This window comes from Nerophis lumbriciformis, linkage group LG22 (assembly GCF_033978685.3).
Source record: "Nerophis lumbriciformis linkage group LG22, RoL_Nlum_v2.1, whole genome shotgun sequence".
Taxonomy (NCBI): Eukaryota; Metazoa; Chordata; class Actinopteri; order Syngnathiformes; family Syngnathidae; genus Nerophis; species Nerophis lumbriciformis.
In genome coordinates this window covers 42,353,887-42,379,723 of record NC_084569.2, presented here as the reverse complement: position 1 = coordinate 42,379,723, position 25,837 = coordinate 42,353,887, and the positions used below count along the sequence as shown (strand labels likewise).

At 46.8% G+C, this 25,837-nt stretch overlaps 3 protein-coding genes across 3 annotated transcripts; 1 reads left to right on the top strand and 2 right to left on the bottom strand.

The window, feature by feature from the left end:
- Positions 1–1,853: 1,853 nt before the first annotated feature.
- On the top strand, positions 1,854–9,593 carry ube2m (ubiquitin conjugating enzyme E2 M). Its single transcript, XM_061973911.2, has 6 exons — positions 1,854–2,125; positions 2,420–2,514; positions 8,589–8,627; positions 8,705–8,808; positions 8,917–8,980; positions 9,048–9,593. The coding sequence occupies exons 1-6, from the start codon at positions 2,011–2,013 to the stop codon at positions 9,186–9,188; spliced, it is 558 nt and encodes a 185-aa protein (XP_061829895.1). The 5' UTR covers positions 1,854–2,010; the 3' UTR covers positions 9,189–9,593.
- Positions 9,594–9,604: 11 nt separating this feature from the next.
- On the bottom strand, positions 9,605–17,623 carry LOC133615361 (E3 ubiquitin-protein ligase TRIM11-like). Its single transcript, XM_072915726.1, has 13 exons — positions 17,484–17,623; positions 16,937–17,052; positions 16,474–16,872; positions 13,487–13,591; positions 13,295–13,390; positions 12,879–13,112; positions 12,642–12,813; positions 12,505–12,576; positions 12,388–12,414; positions 12,289–12,315; positions 10,138–10,313; positions 9,926–10,081; positions 9,605–9,863 (listed from the first exon to the last, which is right to left on the bottom strand). Exons 2-13 carry the CDS (start codon positions 17,042–17,044, stop codon positions 9,675–9,677), a joined length of 1,761 nt encoding a protein of 586 aa, XP_072771827.1. The 5' UTR covers positions 17,045–17,052; positions 17,484–17,623; the 3' UTR covers positions 9,605–9,674.
- Positions 17,624–17,813: 190 nt separating this feature from the next.
- Positions 17,814–25,591, bottom strand: utp18 (UTP18 small subunit processome component). Its single transcript, XM_061973905.2, has 13 exons — positions 25,306–25,591; positions 25,080–25,213; positions 23,370–23,465; positions 22,121–22,185; positions 20,792–20,901; positions 19,663–19,788; positions 19,427–19,601; positions 19,247–19,347; positions 19,060–19,150; positions 18,749–18,872; positions 18,280–18,454; positions 18,078–18,220; positions 17,814–17,923 (listed from the first exon to the last, which is right to left on the bottom strand). Exons 1-13 carry the CDS (start codon positions 25,462–25,464, stop codon positions 17,899–17,901), a joined length of 1,524 nt encoding a protein of 507 aa, XP_061829889.2. The 5' UTR covers positions 25,465–25,591; the 3' UTR covers positions 17,814–17,898.
- Between the last annotated feature and the right edge of the window lie 246 nt (positions 25,592–25,837).

The window sequence follows — 25,837 nt, the reverse complement described above, 5'->3', positions numbered from 1 at the left end:
AAAGACAAGCACTGTGAATACTTCCTGTATGTATATAATTATATGTACCACATATGTGACAGTATAACAAATATACTGTAGATACTTATATGACAGTACCATATATATGTATCACTTATATATATTTTTATGACAATGCAACATAAATATATTTATATGCCACAGTACCATATATGTTTGTATGACAATACAATGTGTGTCCATATGTATATATATATATATATATATATATATATATATATATATATATATATATATATATATATGGGGCAGTACAACATATACATATTTATGACAGTCTGACATATACATGTACATGCATATGTATATATATACATATACTTGAATATTTCACAGTAAAAGTACTAGTAATTGAATATTTTACAATGAAAGTAGTAGTACTTGAATATTTCAAAATAAAATTAGTAGTACTTGAATATTTCAAAATAAAAGTAGTACTTGAATATTTCAAAATAAAAGTAGTAGTACTTGAATATTTAAAAATGATAGTAGTAGTACTACTTGAATATTTAAAAATGATAGTAGTAATACTTGAATATTTTTAAATAAAAGTAGTACTTGAATAATTTAAAGTAAAAGGAGTAGTAATTGAATATTTTTAAATAAAAGTAGTAGTACTTGAATATTTAAAAATAAAAGTAGTAGTACTTGAATATTTAAAAATGATAGTAGTAGTACTACTTGAATATTTAAAAATGATAGTAGTAATACTTGAATATTTTTAAATAAAAGTAGTACTTGAATAATTTAAAGTAAAAGGAGTAGTGATTGAATATTTTTAAATAAAAGTAGTAGTACTTGAATATTTAAAAATAAAAGTAGTAGTACTTGAATATTTAAAAATAAAAGTAGTAGTACTTGAATATTTAAAAAAGATAGTAGTAGTACTATGTACTTGAATATTTTAAAATGATAGTAGTAGTACTTGAATATTTTAAAATAAAAGTAGCAGTACTTGAATAATTTAAAATAAAAGTAGTAGTAATTGAATATTTCAAAATAAAAGTAGTAGCACTTGAATATTAAAAAAAAAGTAGTAGTACTTGAATATTTCAAAATAAAAGTAGCAGTACTTGAATATTTGAAAATAAAAGTAATAGTACTTGAATATTTAAAAATAAAAGTAGTAGTACTTGAATATTTAAAAATGATAGTAGTAGTACTACTTTAATATTTAAAAATGAAAGTAGTAGTACTTGAATATTTCAAAATAAAAGTAGTAGTACTTGAATATTTCAAAATAAAAGTAGTAGTACTTGAATATTTCAAAATAAAAGTAGTAGTACTTGAATATTTCAAAATAAAAGTAGTAGTACTTGAATATTTAAAAATGATAGTAGTAGTACTACCAGTACTTGAATATTTAAAAATTATAGTAGTAATACTTGAATATTTTTAAATAAAAGTAGTACTTGAATAATTTAAAGTAAAAGGAGTAGTAATTGAATATTTTTAAATAAAAGTAGTAGTACTTGAATATTTAAAAATAAAAGTAGTAGTACTTGAATATTTAAAAATGATAGTAGTAGTACTACTTGAATATTTAAAAATGATAGTAGTAGTACTTGAATATTTTAAAATAAAAGTAGCAGTACTTGAATAATTTAAAATAAAAGTAGTAGTACTTGAATATTTAAAAAAGATAGTAGTAGTACTACTTGAATATTTAAAAATGATAGTAGTAGTACTTGAATATTTCAAAATAAAAGTAGCAGTACTTGAATATTTCAAAATAAAAGTAATAGTAGGTGACTAATTGAAACCATAGCAGTACTGACACCAAGCCACACCCCCTCACCCCCCCCCCCCCGTCTCGCGCTGGCTAGCAGTTAGCATGTAGCGGCTAGTAGCTAAGCTAGGCTAATGTGATCGTGCGCCGGCTCCATCGACACTCGCAGGCTGCTTCGGGAATCGAGTCCCTCGCTGGGGTAGCACACGACGCGGACACGGTGAAGACTTGGGAGACGTCCTTTCATCCCTGGAGTGAAGATGATTAAGCTCTTTACCCTCAAGCAGCAGAAGAAAGACGAGGAATCTGCGGGAGGAAACCGAACCGGAGCCGGCGGTAAAAAAGCCAGCGCGGCCCAGCTCCGAATACAAAAAGGTGGGTAGTTGGGTGTGGGACACGGCCGGGTGGGCATGGAACTACACACCTGGGAGATTGTCACACATTACACCGACTCGCTGCTAGCATATGTGGCTAGCAGCTAGCTCGTGTGACAACAACATGAACAAACATGTCGGCCATGAACATCTTCTCTTTGTCTCTCCTGACATTTCACCTCCTGTACTGCTTGCTAACTTGCTGTGTCAGCTCTCTGCTACACGCATCACCTGTCCGGCGGGGTCACGTTACGGTGCTGACCTTTGACCTTATCATGGTGTCTTGTGTGGTCAGACATCAACGAGTTGAACCTGCCAAAGACCTGCGAGATCAACTTTCCTGACGACGATGACCTGCTCAACTTCAGACTCATCATCTCACCTGATGAGGTGCGTGTCTTGTATTTAGAACCTTCTTGAGACATGAACAATCAATCAATCAATGTTTACTTATATAGCCTTAAATCACCAGTGTCTCAAAGGGCTGCACAAGCCACAACGACATCCTGGGCTCAGATCCCACATCAGGGCAAGGAAAAACTCAACCCAATGGGCTGACAATAAGAAACCTTGGAGGGGACCACAGATGTGGGGACCCCCCCTGGAGGACCAGTGCAATGGATGTGGAGTCGATCTAGTTAATAGTGTGAGAGTCCAGTCCATAGTGGATCTAGTTAATGGTGTGAGAGTCCAGTCCATAGTGGATCTAGTTAATAGTGTGAGAGTCCAGTCCATAGTGGATCTAACATAATAGTGTGAGAGTCCAGTCCATAATGGATCTAGTTAATAGTGTGAGAGTCCAGTCCATAGTGGATCTAGTTAATAGTGTGAGAGTCCAGTCCATAGTGGATCTAGTTAATAGTGTGAGAGTCCAGTCCATAGTGGATCTAGTTAATAGTGTGAGAGTCCAGTCCATAGTGGATCTAGTTAATAGTGTGAGAGTCCAGTCCATAGTGGATCTAACATAATAGTGTGAGAGTCCAGTCCATAGTGGATCTAGTTAATAGTGTGAGAGTCCAGTCCATAATGGCTCTAGTTCATAGTGTGAGAGTCCAGTCCATAGTGGATCTAACATAATATTGTGAGAGTCCAGTCCATAGTGGATCTAGTTAATAGTGTGAGAGTCCAGTCCATAGTGGATCTAGTTAATAGTGTGAGAGTCCAGTCCATAGTGGATCTAGTTAATAGTGTGAGAGTCCAGTCCATAATGGCTCTAGTTCATAGTGTGAGAGTCCAGTCCATAGTGGATCTAACATAATATTGTGAGAGTCCAGTCCATAGTGGATCTAACATAATAGTGAGAGTCCAGTCCATAGTGGATCTAACATAATAGTGTGAGAGTCTAGTCCATAGTGGAACTACTTAATAGTGAGAGTCCAGTCCATAGTGGATCTAGTTAATAGTGTGAGAGTCCAGTCCATAGTGGGACCAGCAGGAGTTGATTTAGTTAATAGTGTGAGAGTCCAGTCCATAATGGATCTAGTTAATAGTGTGAGAGTCCAGTCCATAGTGGATCTAGTTAATAGTGTGAGAGTCCAGTCCATAATGGCTCTAGTTCATAGTGTGAGAGTCCAGTCCATAGTGGATCTAACATAATATTGTGAGAGTCCAGTCCATAGTTGATCTAGTTAATAGTGTGAGAGTCCAGTCCATAGTGGATCTAACATAATATTGTGAGAGTCCAGTCCATAGTGGATCTAACATAATATTGTGAGAGTCCAGTCCATAGTGAATCTAACATAATAATGAGAGTCCATTCCATAGTGGATCTAACATAATAGTGTGAGAGTCTAGTCCATAGTGGAACTACTTAATAGTGAGAGTCCAGTCCATAGTGGATCTAGTTAATAGTGTGAGAGTCCAGTCCATAGTGGGACCAGCAGGAGTTGATTTAGTTAATAGTGTGAGAGTCCAGTCCATAGTGGATCTAGTTAATAGTGTGAGAGTCCAGTCCATAGTGGATCTAGTTAATAGTGTGAGAGTCCAGTCCATAGTGGATCTAGTTAATAGTGTGAGAGTCCAGTCCATAATGGCTCTAGTTCATAGTGTGAGAGTCCAGTCCATAGTGGATCTAACATAATTTTTGTGAGAGTCCAGTCCATAGTGAATCTAACATAATAATGAGAGTCCATTCCATAGTGGATCTAACATAATAGTGTGAGAGTCTAGTCCATAGTGGATCTAACATAATATTGTGAGAGTCCAGTCCATAGTGGATCTAGTTAATAGTGTGAGAGTCCAGTCCACAGTGGATCTAGTTAATAGTGTGAGAGTCCAGTCCATAGTGGATCTAACATAATATTGTGAGAGTCCAGTCCATAGTGGATCTAACATAATAGTGAGAGTCCAGTCCATAGTGGATCTAACATAATATTGTGAGAGTCCAGTCCATAGTGGATCTAACATAATAGTGAGAGTCCAGTCCATAGTGGATCTAACATAATAGTGTGAGAGTCTAGTCCATAGTGGAACTACTTAATAGTGAGAGTCCAGTCCATAGTGGATCTAGTTAATAGTGTGAGAATCCAGTCCATAGTGGGACCAGCAGGAGTTGATTTAGTTAATAGTGTGAGAGTCCAGTCCATAGTGGATCTAGTTAATAGTGTGAGAGTCCAGTCCATAGTGGATCTAGTTAATAGTGTGAGAGTCCAGTCCATAATGGCTCTAGTTCATAGTGTGAGAGTCCAGTCCATAGTGGATCTAACATAATATTGTGAGAGTCCAGTCCATAGTGGATCTAACATAATAGTGTGAGAGTCCAGTCCATAGTGGATCTAACATAATAGTGAGAGTCCAGTCCATAGTGGATCTAACATAATAGTGTGAGAGTCTAGTCCATAGTGGAACTACTTAATAGTGAGAGTCCAGTCCATAGTGGATCTAGTTAATAGTGTGAGAATCCAGTCCATAGTGGGACCAGCAGGAGTTGATTTAGTTAATAGTGTGAGAGTCCAGTCCATAGTGGATCTAGTTAATAGTGTGAGAGTCCAGTCCATAGTGGATCTAGTTAATAGTGTGAGAGTCCAGTCCATAGTGGATCTAACATAATATTGTGATAGTCCAGTCCATAGTGGATCTAGTTAATAGTGTGAGAGTCCAGTCCATAATGGATCTAGTTAATAGTGTGAGAGTCCAGTCCATAGTGGATCTAACATAATATTGTGATAGTCCAGTCCATAGTGGATCTAGTTAATAGTGTGAGAGTCCAGTCCATAGTGGATCTAACATAATATTGTGAGAGTCCAGTCCATAGTGAATCTAACATAATAATGAGAGTCCATTCCATAGTGGATCTAACATAATAGTGTGAGAGTCTAGTCCATAGTGGAACTACTTAATAGTGAGAGTCCAGTCCATAGTGGATCTAGTTAATAGTGTGAGAGTCCAGTCCATAGTGGGACCAGCAGGAGTTGATTTAGTTAATAGTGTGAGAGTCCAGTCCATAGTGGATCTAGTTAATAGTGTGAGAGTCCAGTCCACAGTGGATCTAGTTAATAGTGTGAGAGTCCAGTCCATAGTGGATCTAACATAATAGTGAGAGTCTAGTCCATAGTGGGGCCAGCAGGAGTTCATCTTGAGTGGAGACAGGTCAGCAGTGCAGAGACTGATGCAGATGAGTGGTCCAACCTGGGTCCCGACTTTGGACAGCTAGCGCATCATCTGTGGTCACCTAATAACCTCTCCGCGAAGGAGGGGAGGGGGGCAGAGCAGAAAAGAGACGGCAGATCAACTGGTCTAAAAGGGTGGTCTATTTAAAGGCTAGAGTATACAAATGAGTTTTAAGTTGGGACTTAAATGCTTCTACTGAGGTAGCATCTCTAACTGTTACTGCTAGAACATTCCAGAGTACTGGAGCCCCAATAGAAAACACTCTATAGCCCGCAGACTTTTTTTGGGCTCTGGGAATCACTAATAAGCCGGAGTTCTTTGAAGGCAGATTTCTTGCCGGGACATATGGTACAATACAATCAGCAAGATAGACCCTTTAGTATTTTATACCTAAGTAGTAAAATGATGACTTGTCATAATTTTGCCAAGTAAAATTCTGATTATTATAATAGTACCAACATTTTTAAGTTTTCTTATAAAATTGTGACTTTTGTTCAAGTAAAATTCCGAATCCTTTCATAAAAATTGTCAAAATGTTAAGCTTTTCTTGTAAAATTGCAACTGTTGAGTGAAATTCCAACTTATAATATTGCACAAATATTCAGTTTTTATTGTAAAATTTTGACTTACGTTGAGTCAAATGACGACTTTTATTATAATACTGCCAAAATTCTGTTTTTCTTGTGAAATTCCAACTCATTTTTCATAACAAGCTTTTTTATATGTGCATAGTATGTATATATTATTAATTTTGTAAATACACTTCATATATCTAGAAAGGCTGCTCCTAAACAGGGAGGCAATTTTCTCAGGTCTCTAGAGGGTAGAGATGCGTGGATAGGCAATTTATTTCATCCGCAACCGCGTCAGAAAGTCGTCAACCATCCGCCATCCACCCGATGTAACGTTTGATCAGAACTGCACCCGCCCGCCATCCGCCCGTTGTTATATATCTAATATTAATTAAAAAAAAAAAAAAAGGGTGAAAACTACGCGAATTGCACCTTGTGCAGACAAGATTTTTCGATCGGACACGGAGGAATTAGTGATGTAAAAGACCACGTTGGGACAAAAAAACACAAGTCTAATGCCGTTGCTAGCGATACAAGTGGAAAACTTTCAACGTTTTTCGTCGCCCAAACAGATTCTTTGGATGTGATAAATGCCGAAGTTTTATTTACGGAGGCAATAATTGAGCATGGACTTCCAATCGCACTGGCTGATCACATGGGACAGTTAAATGTTTGTAATGCAACCTTTAAAAATCATTACGCGGTGATCGCGGTCCCAAAAATAAACTTTTCTTGCATGATAATGTCCAGAAAAATTCGCTTTATATTACTATAGAGTCCTTTTAACGAATGAGTTTGATGGTTTATCACAAACCTTAAATGAAAGAAGTCCTTTGTTCTCCTGCACCATGCATGCACTTTGGCCTTGCTTCGTGTTTGGTGCGCAATCCTGTCGGCTGTATTTCACAGCACGACATACTGTTAAAAGTGTTTATACTATTTATACTTTCAATTAACAAATTGAAGTCTTGTGAAAGGTTGACAGGATAACTGGCATTAACTGTCAAAATAATTTCAAACTATTGAAGTTAGCTTACAGAATAAACATGTCAATCAACCCATATGATTTTTGCTGTAATATTTTTGTTTTGAAAAGTCACTGTGACTGATAGAAAAGTGATGGTTTTAGCAACATTTTAACCTGTCTGAATGCTAATAATCATTTTGCGTCGGGGGGCGAAGCCCTGAACCCTCCACCAGGACTTTGTCCTGGACCTACCGGGGCCTGCGGCCCTTGGACCCTGGCTACTAGGTTTTTCTGATTTAAAAGTTGGCAGGCATGGTGAGGTTATAAAGCTTTTGCCTGTTAAAGAAAGGAGACTGATCCAATGCAGCACAGACTTGCGCGTGCCACGCTGTCACGACCCAGACGCACACCAGTGCGCAATCATATGGGAGCCGCGCTGAGCGCACCTCCAAGCGCGTCTCGCTGCCGGCGACGGCCAGGTATGGGCCCACGCTCCAGCGCCATCCATTTTCAGGGCTAGTTGATTCGGCAGGTGGGTTGTTACACACTCCTTAGCGGGTTCCGACTTCCATGGCCACCGTCCTGCTCTCTATATCAACCAGGGTGAGCCCCACCCCTTTCGTGAGCGCACTGCGCGCGGAGTGACCCCTGTTACGCGCCCCCGGCAACAGGGGTGGCGGGCAGGTAAGCTGCGCGGGCGGAGCGCGCGGAGTGACCCATGTTACGAGCCCCCGGCCACGGGGGTGGCGGGCAGGTAAGCTGCTTACCTGCTGCGCGTGACGCCGGCCGCGGCGAAAGCGGACGAGGCGGGGTGTTGGTGCGGTGGGCGCGGTAGTGACTCTGGACGTGCGTCGGGCCCTTCTCGCGGATCGCCTCAGCTACGGCTCCCGGTGGGGCCCTCTCGGGGGAAGGGGCCTCGGTCCCGGACCCCGGCGAGGCGTCCCTTCTCCGCTCCGTAAAAGTGTCCATCTCTTTTCTTTTCTTTTCTTCTGTTGTGGCATATGCTGCAGGTGCCTGCTCGTTTTTCGTATGTGGGTAACAACATTTAACTATGTATATATATTTACCAATTGGTTTAACTGCCACCCGCAAAAAAAAAAAAAAAAAAAATCTAATTAATCCGCCCGACCCGATCCGCGCGCGGATAAAATCTTATTTTTTTTAATTTCATCCGCCCGATCCGTGGATAATCCGCGGTTGTGTCCGCAAACCGCGCATCTCTACTAGAGGGTAACAAATACAAGTGTGTGTGTGTGTGTGAGAGTGAGAGGGGAGGTCAGAGGTCACTGACCAGGCTGTCCACTTGTGTCTTACAGGGTTTCTACAAAGGAGGAAAGTTTGTCTTCAGCTTTAAGGTTAGACTCACCTGTCCTCACCTGGTCCTGGTCTTGTCCTCAGAGGTGTGTGTGTGTGTGTGTGTGTGTGTGCGCAGGTAGGACAGGGTTACCCCCATGATCCCCCAAAGGTAAAATGTGAGACCATGGTGTACCACCCCAACATTGACCTGGAAGGAAACGTCTGCCTAAACATTTTAAGGTGACACATCCACTTCCTGCTTGTTAGGTCACATGACCTGAACACCTTCTTACACACTGTGTGTGTGTGTGTGTGTGTGTGTGTGTGTGCGTGTGTGTGCGTACGCAGAGAGGACTGGAAGCCTGTGCTGACGATAAACTCCATCATCTACGGTCTACAGTATCTATTTCTAGTGAGTGGCCCCCATTTCCTGCTCCTGCCGTTGTGGGCGTGTGCTAACGTTGCTCCTCCCCTCGCAGGAGCCGAACCCCGAGGACCCGCTGAACAAGGAGGCGGCCGAGGTGCTGCAGACGAACCGGCGACTCTTCGAGCAGAACGTCCACCGCTCTCTGCGGGGGGGCTACGTAGGCTCCACCTACTTTGAGAGGTGTCTTAAATAGAGCGCCCTTGACTCCGCCTACCCGCCACGCCCCCCTCCCGCTTACTTGTTTGAGCGACAGACAGGAAGCGGCGGAGGAGGCCCGCCCCCTTAATTTCTTAGTTGACGCCGGCCGATGAGACACGTGACATCACGGCGTCCATGACTTTTCTTTGGCCACGCCCCCTCCTGCGGCAAACTCCAAACGCTCCGAGCGCGGGGTGGGAGGGGCTACGGTGAACTCTTGAGATGACATCGTCACGCCGCGCTGGGGGCTGGGCTCAGGTGGCGAGTTTAGAGTTTGCGTGTGGGTGGGGCTACGGCGGTGGGTGGAGTCAGTGTGTTGCCAGGACGGGGAGGGCGGGGTTTAAATGTTGTGTATATGAACACATTGACTGCAATATGATTTATGTTGAATAAAAAGGTAAACTTCAAGGCTTCTTGTTGCCGTGGTAACAGGCCAACCTTTAATGATTCGTTCCCCCAGAAAAGAAGCCCCGCCCCCTGCCTAGGTCAGGATGACCAGGGGCACCTCCTTGTCGCCGGTGCCCAGCAGAGGAAACATCCGCTCGCCGAACTCGGACATGCCGCCGAAGCTGAAGAGCTCCGAGCCCGACTTGGCGTTGTAGAAGGACACCTGGCCCGCCTCCACGTCCAGGAACACGCCCACCTGCCTCAGCTTGGGCGGAGCCTTCACCTGCAGGGTGCAACAACAGAGGTGAGTACGCAGGAGGCGGAAATGTGGGTGGGGGGCGGCACCTTGGTGAGCGGGGGGGCGGTGAGCGCCCGCAGCTGGCTGCCGCTCCACCAGATGGCGAAGTAGGCGTTGGCCGGGCTCATGTCGAACAGACCCTTCTTCTGCGCCGACTCGCCGACCACGCCCACCTTCCAGTCCTTGTTCTCACCCACCAGCACCTGCAGGCGGACGCACGCGGTCAAGATGCAGCGCCGGTCACGTGAGCGTCTCTCACCTCCCAGTAGTGGCGCCCCGAGGCGTAGCCGTCCTTGGCGAGCACGCAGGACCACACGTCGAAGCGATGCGGACTGTTGCGGTAGAATTGCAGCTTCTCGCCGCGCTTCAGCTGCTTCCTGTCGTCCGAGAGGATGAGGAAGGGGTATGCCGTCACCGGGTTCAAGCTCACGTCCGCTGCCGCCAAAGAGAGGGGTCCGTTAGACGCCGCTAGTGGTGTGGCGCGACTAAGTCTCACCACGCCGCAGCGACGCTAGCGGTGTGGCGCGACTAAGTCTCAACACACCGCAGCGACGCTAGCTGTGTGGCGCGACTAAGTCTCACCGCGACGCTAGCTGTGTGGCGCGACTAAGTCTCAACACACCGCAGCGACGCTAGCTGTGTGGCGCGACTAAGTCTCAACACACCGCAGCGACGCTAGCCGTGTGGCGCGACTAAGTCTCACCGCGACGCTAGCAGTGTGGCGCGACTAAGTCTCACCACACCGCAGCGACGCTAGCCGTGTGGCGCGACTAAGTCTCACCGCGACGCTAGCAGTGTGGCGCGACTAAGTCTCACCACACCGCAGCGACGCTAGCCGTGTGGCGCGACTAAGTCTCACCACGCCGCAGCGACGCTAGCCGAGTGGCGCAACTAAGTCTCAACACACCGCAGCGACGCTAGCCGTGTGGCGCGACTAAGTCTCACCGCGACGCTAGCAGTGTGGCGCGACTAAGTCTCACCACGCCGCAGCGACGCTAGCCGTGTGGCGCGACTAAGTGTCACCACCCTGTTGCGACGCTATCAGTGTGGCAGGAATAAGTCTCACCACGCCGTAACGACGCTAGCAGTGTGGCAGGAATAAGTCTCACCATGCCGTAACGACGCTAGCAGTGTGGCAGGAATAAGTCTCACCACGCCGCGGCGACACTATCAGTGTGGCGCGACTAAGTCTCACCATGCCGCAGCGACGCTAGCCGTGTGGCGCGACTAAGTCTCAACACACCGCAGCGACGCTAGCCGTGTGGCGCGACTAAGTCTCACCGCGACGCTAGCCGTGTGGCGCGACTAAGTCTCACCACGCCGCAGCGACGCTAGCCGTGTGGCGCGACTAAGTCTCACCGCAACGCTAGCCGTGTGGCGTGACTAAGTCTCACCACGCCGCAGCGACGCTAGCCGTGTGGCGCGACTAAGTCTCAACACACCGCAGCGACGCTAGCCGTGTGGCGCGACTAAGTCTCACCATGCCGCAGCGACGCTAGCCGTGTGGCGCGACTAAGTCTCAACACACCGCAGCGACGCTAGCCGTGTGGCGCGACTAAGTCTCACCGCGACGCTAGCCGTGTGGCGCGACTAAGTCTCACCACGCCGCAGCGACGCTAGCCGTGTGGCGCGACTAAGTCTCACCGCAACGCTAGCCGTGTGGCGCGACTAAGTCTCACCACGCCGCAGCGACGCTAGCCGTGTGGCGCGACTAAGTCTCAACACACCGCAGCGACGCTAGCCGTGTGGCGCGACTAAGTCTCACCACCCTGTTGCGACGCTATCCGTGTGGCAGGAATAAGTCTCACCACGCCACAGCGACGCTAGCCGTGTGGCGCGACTAAGTCTCAACACACCGCAGCGACGCTAGCCGTGTGGCGCGACTAAGTCTCAACACACCGCAGCGACGCTAGCCGTGTGGCGCGACTAAGTCTCACCACCCTGTTGCGACGCTATCCGTGTGGCAGGAATAAGTCTCACCACGCCACAGCGACGCTAGCCGTGTGGCGCGACTAAGTCTCAACACACCGCAGCGACGCTAGCCGTGTGGCGCGACTAAGTCTCAACACACCGCAGCGACGCTAGCCGTGTGGCGCGACTAAGTCTCACCACCCTGTTGCGACGCTATCCGTGTGGCAGGAATAAGTCTCACCACGCCGTAACGACGCTAGCAGTGTGGCAGGAATAAGTCTCACCACGCCGCGGCGACACTATCAGTGTGGCGCGACTAAGTCTCACCACGCCGTGGCGACGCTAGCCGTGTGGCGCGACTAAGTCTCACCACCCTGTTGCGACGCTATCCGTGTGGCAGGAATAAGTCTCACCACGCCGTGGCGATGCTAGCAGTGTGGCAGGAATAAGTCTCACCACGCCGTGGCGATGCTAGCAGTGTGGCAGGAATAAGTCTCACCTGTGTACACGCGAGCCTTCTTGTGTCCTGCAGGAACAAAGACACGCCCTCAAATCAAAGACACGCCCCTAAAGCAACGTCAACGTGGGATGAACGCACCTGAGACGCCCTTCGACTTCTTCATGTCTGAAACAGGAAGTGTGGCTTGGTCATTCTTTCACAATAAAAGCACACTAGCTAGACCCGCCCAGGAAGTGATCACTGGACAACGCCCACCTTTCAGGGACCACTGGCGGCTCTTCAGACGGTCGTGGTCGCGGACTCCGGGCATCATCTCAGGAGGCGGGTCTGCAGGGCGACATGCACGCGTGTGAGTGGGCGGAGCCTAAGGCGCCGACCAAAGACTAGCTCACAGTATCCGACGGGGGCTGGACGCTGGACGCCTCCTGTCCTGATGTCATACATCTTGTCCCGGACTTCTGCCAGGGCCACTTTGATGTTGGCCAGCTGGAAGTGGAGGACAAAGTCGTCGTCCACGTTGAGCGGCTGATCGTCGCCCAGCGGAGCCGCCGCCTCCTCGAAGCTCTGGACCGCAAGACCAGCGTTCATTGGCGTGGGCTAAGGTGCTAATGCTAGCGAGCCACTCTCACCTGCAGGAAGCCGATGTGGTCCTGACTGACGGCCTGCGCCTCCAGCGTGGCCCTCCTGTCGGTCAGCCGGCCCAGCTCCGCCTCCAGGCGCTTCACTAACCCCTCCCCCCTGGACATCACCGCTTCCTGTTGCTCCTGGATCCTGCCCACCACCTGCGAGCGGATCTGGTCCAAAGAGGCGGCGACCTCGTCCAGCACCACTTCCACTTCGCCGCGCTCTCGGTCGCCGTAGCTCTGGCGTGACCACATGTTAGCAAACATCAGAGTGGGAGGGGCCTTTCAAATAAACTCAATCTATTCTTTCCGTCTCCATCACGCCACTGTGGAGCCCCCTTCCACTGTGGAGCCCCCTGCTGGTGTGGAGCCCCCTTCCACTGTGGAGCCCCCTGCTGGTGTGGCCAGGAACCACGGCTTACCTTCGCCGCCTCCAGCTTCCTCTTTAGGTCATAAGCCAGCATCTCTTTTTCCTTGATGCGGTTCAAGATGTCCTGCTCCGTCCTCGCCACGTGTTTCTACACACACACACACACACACACACACACACACACACACAGTAGCGACAGGGAAGTGAGAGTAGGTAGGACAAGACAAGATGGCATCCTCTCTACCTGTTTGTAGAGTCGCTCCGTTTGCACAGAAACAGTTTTGTGTGTTCTATGTTCCTCCAGCACACAGATGGCACAAATGCAGCGCTGACATGTCCGACAGTACACCTGTCAGTGAACACAACACACATACAACTTACTTCTCTGGCCTCCAGGGGGACTCAGTGACATTCACTCAACTGGAACTAACAATCACATAATAATAACATGATCACCTAACAATCACGTAACAATCCAAAAATCACAATGGCATAGCGTACACGTAACAATCACGTACGTAACGTGATCATGTAACACCGCGTAACAATCACGTAACAATAAAAAAATCACAATCGTGTAACAATCACAAGCTATCTTGTAACAATAACATGATCATGTAACAATCACGTAACATCGCGTAACAAACGATCACATAATCAAAAAATCACAAACACGTAACAATCAAAATCATGATCACGTAACAATCACGTACGAATGCGTAACAATAACATGATCATGTAACAAATCGCGTAACAATCATCTAACGCGTGTTCATGTAACATCGCGTAACAAACGATCACGTAACAATAAAAAAAACAATTGTTACGATCGCGCAACAATCGCGACCACGTAACAATCACGAATGATATCGCAACTATAACATGATCATATAACAATGGCGTAACAATCACGTAACAGGCGATCACGTAACAATAAAAAAAAATCACAAACATGTAACGATCACAACAATCACGTAACAAGCAATCACGTAACAATAAAAAAAATCACGATCACGTAACAATCACGTACGATCGCGTAACAATAACATGATCATGTAACAAATCGCATAATCACATAACACACGATCACGTAACAAACTATCGCGTAACGATCATGTAATAATCACGCACACACGTATAACCTCGTAACAAGAACATGATCATGTAACAATTGCGTAGCAATCATGTAATAATCATGTCACAATCACAAGCGATCACGTAACATTGCATAACAAACCATCACATAATAAACAAATCAATCTCGTAACTATCACGTGATCGTATGTGATTGTTAGGCGATCGTTATGCGATTGTTTGATTGTTCCGTGATCGTGTGTTATGTGATGGCTTGTTATGTGATTGCTATGTGTTCGCGTTGTTACGAGATCATTTGTGATTGTTACGTGCTCGTGCGTGATTGTTAAGCGATTGTACGCAACAATCACGTACCATCGCATATAATCATGTAACCATCACGGATGATCTCGTAACAGTCACGTACGATCGTGTAATAAATCACGTACGATTGCATAACAATTACGCAACAATTACAGTACGATCCCAGATGATCCCGTGTGTAACAATCGCATAATGATCACGTAACAATCACAGATGATCTGCTACGATCACATGTTAGCGTAATGACGACGTACGTTTATGTAACAGCGACGTACGTTCATGTAACAACGACGTACGTTCATGTAACAACGACGTACGTTCATGTAACAACGACGTACGTTCATGTAACGACGTATGTTTATGTAACAACGACGTATGTTTATGTAACAACAACGTACGTTCATGTAACAACGACGTACGTTCATGTAACGACGTACGTTTATGTAACGACGTACGTTTATGTAACAACGACGTACGTTTATGTAACAACGACGTACATTCATGTAGCAACGACGTACGTTCATGTAGCAACGACGTACGTTCATGTAACAGCGACGTACGTTTATGTAACAGCGACGTACGTTCATGTAACAGCGACGTACGTTCATGTAACAGCGACGTACGTTCATGTAACAGCGACGTACGTTCATGTAACAGCGACGTACGTTCATGTAACGACGTACGTTTATGTAACAACGACGTACGTTTATGTAACAACGACGTACGTTTATGTAACAACGACGTATGTTTATGTAACAACGACGTACGTTCATGTAACAACGACGTACGTTCATGTAACGACGTACGTTCATGTAACGACGTACGTTCATGTAACAACGACGTACGTTTATGTAACAACGACGTACGTTTATGTAACGACGTACGTTCATGTAACAACGACGTACGTTCATGTAGCGACGTACGTTCATGTAACAACGACGTACGTTCATGTAACGACGTACGTTCATGTAACGACGTACGTTCATGTAACAACGACGTGCGTTCATGTAACAACGACGTACGTTCATGTAACAACGACGTACGTTCATGTAGCGACGTACGTTCATGTAACAACGACGTACGTTCATGTAACGACGTACGTTCATGTAACAACGACGTACGTTCATGTAACAACGATGTATGTTTATGTAACAACGACGTACGTTCATGTAACGACGTACGTTTATGTAACAACGACGTACGTTCATGTAGCGACGTACGTTCATGTAACAACGACGTACGTTCATGTAACGACGTACGTTCATGTAACAACGACGTACGTTCATGTAACAACGATGTATGTTTATGTAACAACGACTTACGTTCATGTAACGACGTACGTTCATGTAACGACGTACGTTTATGTAACAACGACGTACGTTCATGTAACAACGACGTACGTTCATGTAACAACGACGTACGTTTATGTAACAACGACGTACGTTCATGTAACGACGACGTACGTTCATGTAACGACGACGTACGTTCATGTAACAACGATGTATGTTTATGTAACAACGACTTACGTTCATGTAACGACGTACGTTCATGTAACGACGTACGTTTATGTAACAACGACGTACGTTCATGTAACGACGTACGTTCATGTAACAACGACGTACGTTTATGTAACAACGACGTACGTTCATGTAACGACGTACGTTTATGTAACGACGTACGTTCATGTAACGACGTACGTTCATGTAATAACGACGTACGTTCATGTAACGACGTACGTTCATGTAACAACGACGTACGTTTATGTAACAACGACGTACGTTTATGTAACAAACAGATACGATCAGGTGTCATGGCTGCCGTTGTTGCCCTCACCTCCATCAGGCGGTGGTGGATGGTGCAGGTGCGGCCCCTGAGGGCGTCCTGGGGGTCCATGAGAGGGTGTTTGGCGTAGAACGGCGTGGTGCGATGCGGCTGCACGTGTTCCTCACAGTAGGCGGCCGTGCACGTGAGGCAGGAGCTGACGGCCGGCTGTTTGATTCCCGTGCAAACGTCGCACCACACCACCTCCTCGCCGGACTTGGTCGTGAAGGGGTTGGTCCCGGCGGCGCCCGGTGCAGACACAGCGGCGGCGCCGTAGCGTGACAACTTGTAGTTGTCGGTGATGACGGCGAAGACTTTGTTGATGCTGAGCTGCGGCCGCTCTTCGTACGGATGCTTGCACAGCGGACAGGTGCACACGGCGCTGGACGCCCAGTAGCCGCCGATGCACGCCTGGAAAAGACCAGGAGACCGTTAGCGAGGCAGGAGGAGGCCACGCCCCCACAAGGTGCCGTACCTGGCAGAAGTTGTGTCCGCAGGGCGTGGACACAGGGTCAGTGAAGAGGTCCAAACAGATGGAACAGGTGAGCTCCTGCTCGTTAAACAGCTCGGGCGCCTCCGCCATCTTGTTTCCTGCCACACAGAACAGGTATGGTCAGGCCACGCCCTCTTCCCGACACCGTCATGTGACCTGACACTGTCCGGTTGGGCCAGGTGTGCACAGCAGCAAGATGTTCCTGGCTCTGACGTCACAACATTCCACAACACAACCTGTCCGTCGGCTTGACGACGTCATGTGGGAGGAGCCAGACAAACACCAAACCTTACACCTGTGCTGCCCCCTGCTGGCGTGATCACGTGACCTCGCCGCACATGTCAGGTTAGCGCATTAGCCCGCTAGCTTGTTTGCCAACAAGTCATTTCAAACAACATGCAGTTTGCCGACAGAATGTAAACAAGTTAGCGCTCACACAGCCGCTGCTGGGATTTCACAATAAGAGCATCAAGATGGCGCACATGTTGAGTAAACTTTGAAGTCGAGAGTTGAAATGATCTTTTCTTACCTTCGCTGAGCCTCACTCGTCTTTCTGTTCAGCCGGAAACACAGGTTTGGCAGTGACGTCATTTATGGGCGGGGCCTCGTCACCGACCTGAAGTTGTCAGGTGAGATCGTTTGCTTGTTGTGACGTCAGCTCACATGTGACTTTATGGACGCCCGTGTAGCGTGATTGACAGGTGACGTCAGTGATGCCCAGCGTGTGGACTGCTCACTACTGCCGCCTGTGTCGTTACTATAGGTGAAGATGACACCATAACTAAGCTAAGGCAAATGAAACTAACAAGATAAAGTAAGATAAGCTAAGGCAAATAAAGCTAACAATCAAGAGTCAAACAAGATTTAATGACTTTTTAATACAAATGATTGAAAACAATATGGCGCCATATTCATCATCTTGTCACGTGACCACCACTTCTTCCTCAGAAACTCTTGTAGTGGAGCAGCCTGGACACACACACACACACACACACACACACACACACACACACACACACACACACACACACACACACACACACACACACACACACACACACACACACACAAAGAAAGTCAGTGAGTTGTGAGTCCTTAAAGCGCCAGTGATTGGCTGTCTGACCTGAAGAGGGGGGCGTGTCCCTTGTTGTTGGCCAATGAGAAGAAGCCTGAATGAGGAGAGAAGTGCAGACAGGAAGTGCGATGCAGGAACTTCCTCTTGGACACGGGGAAGTTGGAGAAGACACTCAGACTGGCAAGGTGCACCTGGGACACATGACATCATCACCTATGACATCATCACCTCACACCGCTCTCTCTCTCACCAGTCGCACCGCCTCGTCCTCCGCCCGCGACGCCATGGCCAGGATCTCGGAGGTGGGGTTAAAGGTCAGCGAGGTGGCCGAGGTCAGCAGGTTCATCACGGCTTTTAGAGGCCTGGGATTGGCCGAGTTAAGACACGCCTCCTGCGAGTAGATGTTAACCACGCCCGCCTGCGAGCTGAAGGAGACGTGAAAGGAAGAGGTGAGACGCACGCCGGGTACTAACTAACCCGCACACCAAGAACTAACCCGCACGGCAGGTTCTAACTAACCCACATGGTAGGTACTAACTAACCCACTGACTAACCAACACGCCATATAAGTACTAACTTACCCGCACATTAAGTACTAACTTACCCGCACGTTAAGTTCTAACTTACCTGCATGTGAAGTACTAAGATAGATGCAGGTTAAGTACTAACTTACCCGCATGTGAAGTACTAAGATAGATGCAGGTTAAGTACTAACTTACCCGCAGGCCAGGTAGTGGCCATTAGGAGAGGTGGCGATGCAGGTGGATCTGACACATCCATCATCCAGGAACTTGTTGAGACATCGGTTGGTGCGCACGTCCCACACGTACACCTCCCCCTCCTCTGCACACACACACACACACACACACACACACACACACACACACACACACACACACACACACACACACACACACACACACACACACACACACACACACACACACACACACACACACACACACACACACACACACAGGATGATGTAAGTCACATGACATGACGTCATCCAGTCATGTGATCAACTTGCCTGAGGAAGCAAACACTTTGCTGCCGTCGTGACTAAACGCCACGCCGCTCACGTCGCCGTTCATCTTCACACTGCTCACCACTTCCTTGGTCTGAGCACGCACAAACACACACACACACACAAGTTACATGTGTAAAGTTGCAAGACTTTATTGTGAAAGGACACAGGTTAAGAGGATGTGGTTCACCTTGAGTGTGAGTGTGTGCAGATATCCTCTGGTTCCTGTCAGCAGCAGAGCGCCCCCCTCAGGACACACTGAGAACTCCTTCACTCGGCCCTCATTTAGCCCTGGACACACACACACACACACACACATCAAAGTAGTTGTGATGTCATCAGCAGTATTACCTACCACACACACACACACCTCTGACGGTGTGAACAGGTGTGACCCGCCCCTCCATCATGTCGTACACGTAGAACATTTTGTTCCTCAGGCTGGTGGCGATGACGGCGTCGCCATGGCAACTAAAACAGGCTTTGTGGACGGGGAAGCGGTCGAGGTGGACACTCTGGATCTTGGCATTGGTCTTGCCGTCCACCTGTGGCAGAGATAGACACGTCACTTCCTGTGGGCCGCCATGAGCGGCGACTGCCACCAACCTGGAAGAGCGACAGCGAGCAATCCAGGCCCGCCGTCATGACGACCTGAGCCGACGGGTGGAACTGCACCGACGACAGTCTGTCCTCTGATGGACGGGCGGCGTTGGCATGGAGACACTTCTTCATCTGACGGCACATCACATTCATCAACACCTCTGGTCATCATCCACGTGTGTGGTCGCCATGACGATGCATCATCAACATGTGTGGTTGCCATGACGATGCATCATTAATATGTGTGGTCACCATGATGATGCATCATCAACATGTGTGGTCACCATGACGATACATCATCAACATGTGCTGTCACCATGACGATGCATCATCATGTGTGGTCACCATGACAATGCATAATCAACATGTGTGGTCACCATGACGATACATCATCAACATGTGCTGTCACCATGACGATGCATCATCATGTGTGGTCACCATGACAATGCATCATCAACATGTGCTGTCACCATGACGATGCATCATCATGTGTGGTCACCATGACGATGTCATGATGCATCGTCATGACAACCACATATGGTGATGATGAACATGGGTGATCGCCTTGACGATGCATCATCATATGTGGTTGTCATGACAATGCATCACCATTTGTGGTAGTCATGACTATGCATCATCAACATGTATGGTTGCCATGTCTATTCATCAATATGTGCTATCACCATGACGATGCATCATCAACATGTGTGGTTGCCATGTCTATGCATCATCAACATGTGCTGTCACCATGAGGATGCATCAACGTGCAGTCGCCATGACGATGCATCAACGTGCAGTCGCCATGACGATGCATCATCACCGTTTGTGGTTGACATGACGAACATCATCAATGTGCGGTCGCCATGACGATGCATCGTCATGACAACCACATATGATGATGAACATGTGGTTGCCATGACGATGCATCATCATCATCATATGTGGTTGTCATGACGATGCATCATCACCATATGTAGTCGTCATGATGATGCATCATCACCATATGTAGTCGTCATGACGATGCATCATCATACGTGGTCGCCATGACGATGCATCATCATATGTGGTCGCCATGACGATGCATCATCAACACACCAAATGACATGACTGAGGGTTACAATATGTGGTGACATACTTTGAGAATGCCACTTGGTAAACTGTCTGAAGACGCCACAAAGGTTCCTGTCCTCCTCAGCAGGTCGTCATGGTTACCGTCCTCCTCCTCCTCGTCCTCCTCCTCATCATCTGTGTGGACACAAACACATGCACAGGAAGACATGACATGTATGGACACAGATAAACACTCATGTGGAACCTCTATTTACAAACTTCATTGGTTCTTGAACAAGGTTTTTAAAGTAAAAAGTTTGTATAGTGAAGCAGATGAATCCATTGTTGTACAGAATACTAAGCAATCATATTCACTACTATACGCCTCTAAAGAGTACCCCCCCCCCCTTTTTTTTTTTAAACAGTCATGACGCCGGGTCGTCGTCACGTGGTGACATTGCTGCTTTTAGGAGCAGAGGAGCATGTTGGGCAGCGCACACACACAGAGTACTTACAAGCAGACACAGTGTGTAGACAGAAAAGGGAGCATGGACACATTTTGGTGTAAAAAGTCAAGATAAAGGTGAAGTTATAACACAGAAACACCCTCAGGAAGAGCTGCTTTAACACATGGCTAGCTAGTTAGCGGCTAACGTCCATCCACAGTGTTTTAGCTACTTCTAAATCACTAATCCTGGCCTCCATGGCGACAAATAAAGTGAGTTTCTTACAAGTACCAATATCACTGGAGACTTAGACTTAGACAAACCGTAGGAGGATACAATAGCTCACTGGCGTCACAATGTAAACAAACACCATGGGTGGATCTACACCTGACATCCACTGTAATGATACCAAGTACAAGAGCGTATCTAGTCGATACTACTATGATTACATCGATATTTTATTGTCACAAAATGTTTTTTTCCTTTTTTAAATGTATATAATGTTTATAAAGTCAGTAAATACGTCCCTGGACACATGAGGACTTTGAATATGACCAATGTATGATCCTGTAACTACTTGGTATCACATCCATACCTAAATGTGTGGTATCATCCAACACTAATGTCAAGTATCAAAGAAGAGAAGAATAAGTGATTATTACATTTTAACAGAAGTGTAGATAGAACATCCATCCATTTTCTACCGCTTGTCCCTCTTGGGGTAATATACATTGAATGACTGAATGATGAATGATTGAATGACTGAATGAATAAATGACGAATTGAACGACTGAATGATTGAATGAATGACTAATTGAATGGTTGAATGAATGACTGATTGCTTGAATGAATGACTGAATGCACATGTTAACATAGTTCACAAAGTCACATTAGTTTGCAAATAGAGGTGTTTGTAAATGGAGGTCACACATGTACACAGCTGATTGTGATGGAAGGTGTCTTTTTACCTGTTGGAGACTTCCTGCCACCACTGACCGCCCATGATGGAGCTCCGCCCATCGACTTCTGGAAGCTACACACACACACACACATACACATTTGTGTGAGTGTGCACGATGTGCAGGTGACAACATGTGCAGGTGACAACATGTGCAGGTGACAACATGTGCAGGTGACAACATGTGCAGGTGACAACATGTGCAGGTGACAACATGTGCAGGTGACAACATGTGCAGGTGACAACATGTGCACGTGACAACATGTGCAGGTGACAACATGTGCAGGTGACAACATGTGCAGGTGACAACATGTGCAGGTGACAACATGTGCAGGTGACAACATGTGCAGGTGACAACATGTGCACGTGACAACATGTGCAAGTGACAACATGTGCAAGTGACAACATGTGCAGGTGACAACATGTGCAGGTGACAACATGTGCAGGTGACAACATGTGCACGTGACAACATGTGCAGGTGACAACATGTGCAGGTGACAACATGTGCACGTGACAACATGTGCACGTGATAACATGTGCAGGTGACAACATGTGCAGGTGACAACATGTGCAGGTGACAACATGTGCAGGTGACAACATGTGCAGGTGACAACATGTGCAGGTGACAACATGTGCAGGTGACAACATGTGCAGGTGACAACATGTGCAGGTGACAACATGTGCAGGTGACAACATGTGCAGGTGACAACATGTGCAGGTGACAACATGTGCAGGTGACAACATGTGCAGGTGACAACATGTGCACGTGACAACATGTGCAGGTGACAACATGTGCAGGTGACAACATGTGCAGGTGACAACATGTGCAGGTGACAACATGTGCACGTGACAACATGTGCACGTGACAACATGTGCAAGTGACAACATGTGCAGGTGACAACATGTGCAGGTGACCACATGTGCAGGTGACAACATGTGCAGGTGACAACATGTGCAGGTGACAACATGTGCACGTGACAACATGTGCAGGTGACAACATGTGCACGTGACAACATGTGCACGTGACAACATGTGCAGGTGACAACATGTGCAGGTGACAACATGTGCAGGTGACAACATGTGCAGGTGACAACATGTGCAGGTGACAACATGTGCAGGTGACAACATGTGCAGGTGACAACATGTGCAGGTGACAACATGTGCAGGTGACAACATGTGCAGGTGACAACATGTGCAGGTGACAACATGTGCAGGTGACAACATGTGCAGGTGACAACATGTGCACGTGATGTACTCACTGTTCTCTCATTCTCTGCTGAAGTTTTTGTTTACTCATTGTTGACTCAGCATCTCCTCTCATCAGGTCGCTACGGAAACGATGCTTCATGTCCACCCTGACACACACACACACACACACACACACACACACACACACACACACACACACACACACACACACACACACACACACACACACACATGATATACATGTCATATAAAGACATGCACCTGGGGATAGGTTGATTGGCAACACTAAATGGTCCCTAGTGTGTGAATGTTGTCGGTCTATCTGTGTTGGCCCTGCGATGAGGTGGCGACTTGTCCAGGGTGTACCCCGCCTTCCGCCCGATTGTAGCTGAGATAGGCTCCAGCGCCCCCCGCGACCCCAAAAGGGAATAAGCGGTAGAAAATGGATGGATGGATGGATGTTAGCTAGTTACTTCATTATTCAAATAATTATGTAGTTATTCAAATAGTTATAGTTATTTAAATAGCTAGTTAGTAGTTAGTTACCAAGTTATTCAAATAGTTATGTAATTATTCAAACAGTTAGTTATTCAATTATTTACTTAAGTTATTTAAATAGTTAGTTACTTCATTATTCAAAATGTTACTTACCGTATTTTCCGCACTATAAGGCGCACCTAAAAACCACAAATTTTCTCAAAAGCTGACAGTGCGCCTTATAACCCGGTGCGCTTTATATATGGATAAATATTAAGATTCATTTTCATAAAGTTTCGGTCTCGTAACTACGGTAAACAGCCGCCATCTTTTTTCCCCGTAGAACAGGAAGCGCTTCTTCTTCTACGCAAGCAACCGCCAAGGTAAGCACCCGCCCCCATAGAACAGGAAGCGCTTCTTCTTCTACTGTAAGCAACCACCCGCCCGCGTAGAAGAAGAAAAAGCGCGCGGATATTACGTACGTTTCATTTCCTTTGTGTGTTTACATCTGTAAAGACCACAAAATGGCTCCTACTAAACAACAGGGATCCGGTTCATGAAAAGACGCAATCTCTCCATCCGCACACGGATTACTATTTCACAGCAACTGATATTCCTGTGAACCGCACTGTGGATACAACGGGAGCACGTACGGTGAATATTCGCACCACAGGGAATGAGAAGTCATCCTTCACTGTGGTTCTAGCTTGCCATGCTAATGGCCAGAAACTTCCACCCATGGTGATATTCAAAAGGAAGACCTTGCCAAAAGAGACCTTTCCAGCCGGCGTCATCATAAAAGCTAACTCGAAGGGATGGATGAAGAAAAGATGAGCGAGTGGTTAAGGTAAGTTTAAGTTTACGCGAAGAGGCCGGGTGGCTTTTTTCACGCAGCTCTGTCCATGTTGATATACGTATGTTTGTGATTGCACATTTGCGTACATTTTGGGAGTGAACAGAGTTGTTAGAACGCTGGTTTTTAATATATTATTAAAGTTTGACTGACCTATCTGACTGTTTTTTTGACATTCCTTTAGCGCAGTTAGATGCGGCTTACAACACGGGGCGGCTTATAGGTGGACAAAGTTTTGAAATATGCCGTTCATTGAAGGCGCGGCTTTTAACCCAGGGCGCCTTATGGTGCGGAAAATACGGTAGTTATTCAAAGCGTTACTCCCTTATTCAAAAAGTCAGTTACTTAGTTATTCCAATAGTTAAGTTAGTTTTTGCTGTGGGGACCACTGATCTAGGAGATGTTTGATGGCACGCGCACGCGCACTTACTCTTCCTCCAGCTCATCATCTTCATCAAGCCAAGCAGCGCGTTTGATTGGCGGAGGCTGCAGAGGAGACAACTCTGATTGGACCAGCTCTTCATCGTCCGAACTCTTCCTCGGCTCCTCTTCTTCCTCCTCCTCCTGTCACACGCACACGCACACGCACGACAAGGTTAGCCCGATGACGTCGAAGGGGAGCTCGCGTGCGCGCTGTTGTTGTTGTTGTTGTTTACCTGCGCGTGCGCAGTCCCGAGCACGATCTCCTCCAGTTGTCTCAAGGCCGGCCAGCGCGCGCCGACCACCGCCACTTTGTCCACGTTGGTCCGCCGCGTCACTTCTTCTTTCTCCAAACGCGCCCTCTTCCTGCTTTCCATCTCCGTCTCCGTCTCCATCTTTACTTTGTATCGCTTCGGGGAGCTTTTAAAATGTCGCCGGCGCTGCTGTTTCCGCACGTGGGAAGAGTGACTTCCGGTGACGTGGTGCTGCTTCCGGAAAAGGGGAAAAAAAATAGCTTGCGCCCCCGCGTGTTGAAAGACGGTAACGCAGGCTGATTCAAACGCATGTTTATTCGTCATTACGCCACGTTTATCATCTTCACGGCACATTTACAACTCCAGTCACGTGGCCACGGTAGCGACACATCTTTCCAAATAAAAGATACGATTCAGAGAATGACCACAGCAGGATCTCCCGGAAGCTGCCGTGTTTACCGCATGATGTCACGTGACCGCACTAACATGGCCGTTTCTTTATTATTATTTATTT

Coding starts and splice junctions, on each gene's coding strand:
- ube2m (XM_061973911.2), top strand. CDS start 2,011: ATGATTAAGCTCTTTACCCTCAAGCAGCAGAAGAAAGACGAGGAATCT. Junction 2,515..8,588: donor TCATCATCTCACCTGATGAG/GTGCGTGTCTTG, acceptor TGTGTCTTACAG/GGTTTCTACAAAGGAGGAAA. Junction 8,809..8,916: donor GTCTGCCTAAACATTTTAAG/GTGACACATCCA, acceptor GTGCGTACGCAG/AGAGGACTGGAAGCCTGTGC.
- LOC133615361 (XM_072915726.1), bottom strand. CDS start 17,044: ATGGCGGAGGCGCCCGAGCTGTTTAACGAGCAGGAGCTCACCTGTTCC. Junction 12,415..12,504: donor CCGCCAGTGGTCCCTGAAAG/GTGGGCGTTGTC, acceptor TTCCTGTTTCAG/ACATGAAGAAGTCGAAGGGC. Junction 10,082..10,137: donor CGGGGCGCCACTACTGGGAG/GTGAGAGACGCT, acceptor GTCCGCCTGCAG/GTGCTGGTGGGTGAGAACAA.
- utp18 (XM_061973905.2), bottom strand. CDS start 25,464: ATGGAGACGGAGACGGAGATGGAAAGCAGGAAGAGGGCGCGTTTGGAG. Junction 22,186..23,369: donor CAGCAGAGAATGAGAGAACA/GTGAGTACATCA, acceptor GTGTGTGTGTAG/CTTCCAGAAGTCGATGGGCG. Junction 20,902..22,120: donor TGGCAGGAAGTCTCCAACAG/GTAAAAAGACAC, acceptor GTGTCCACACAG/ATGATGAGGAGGAGGACGAG.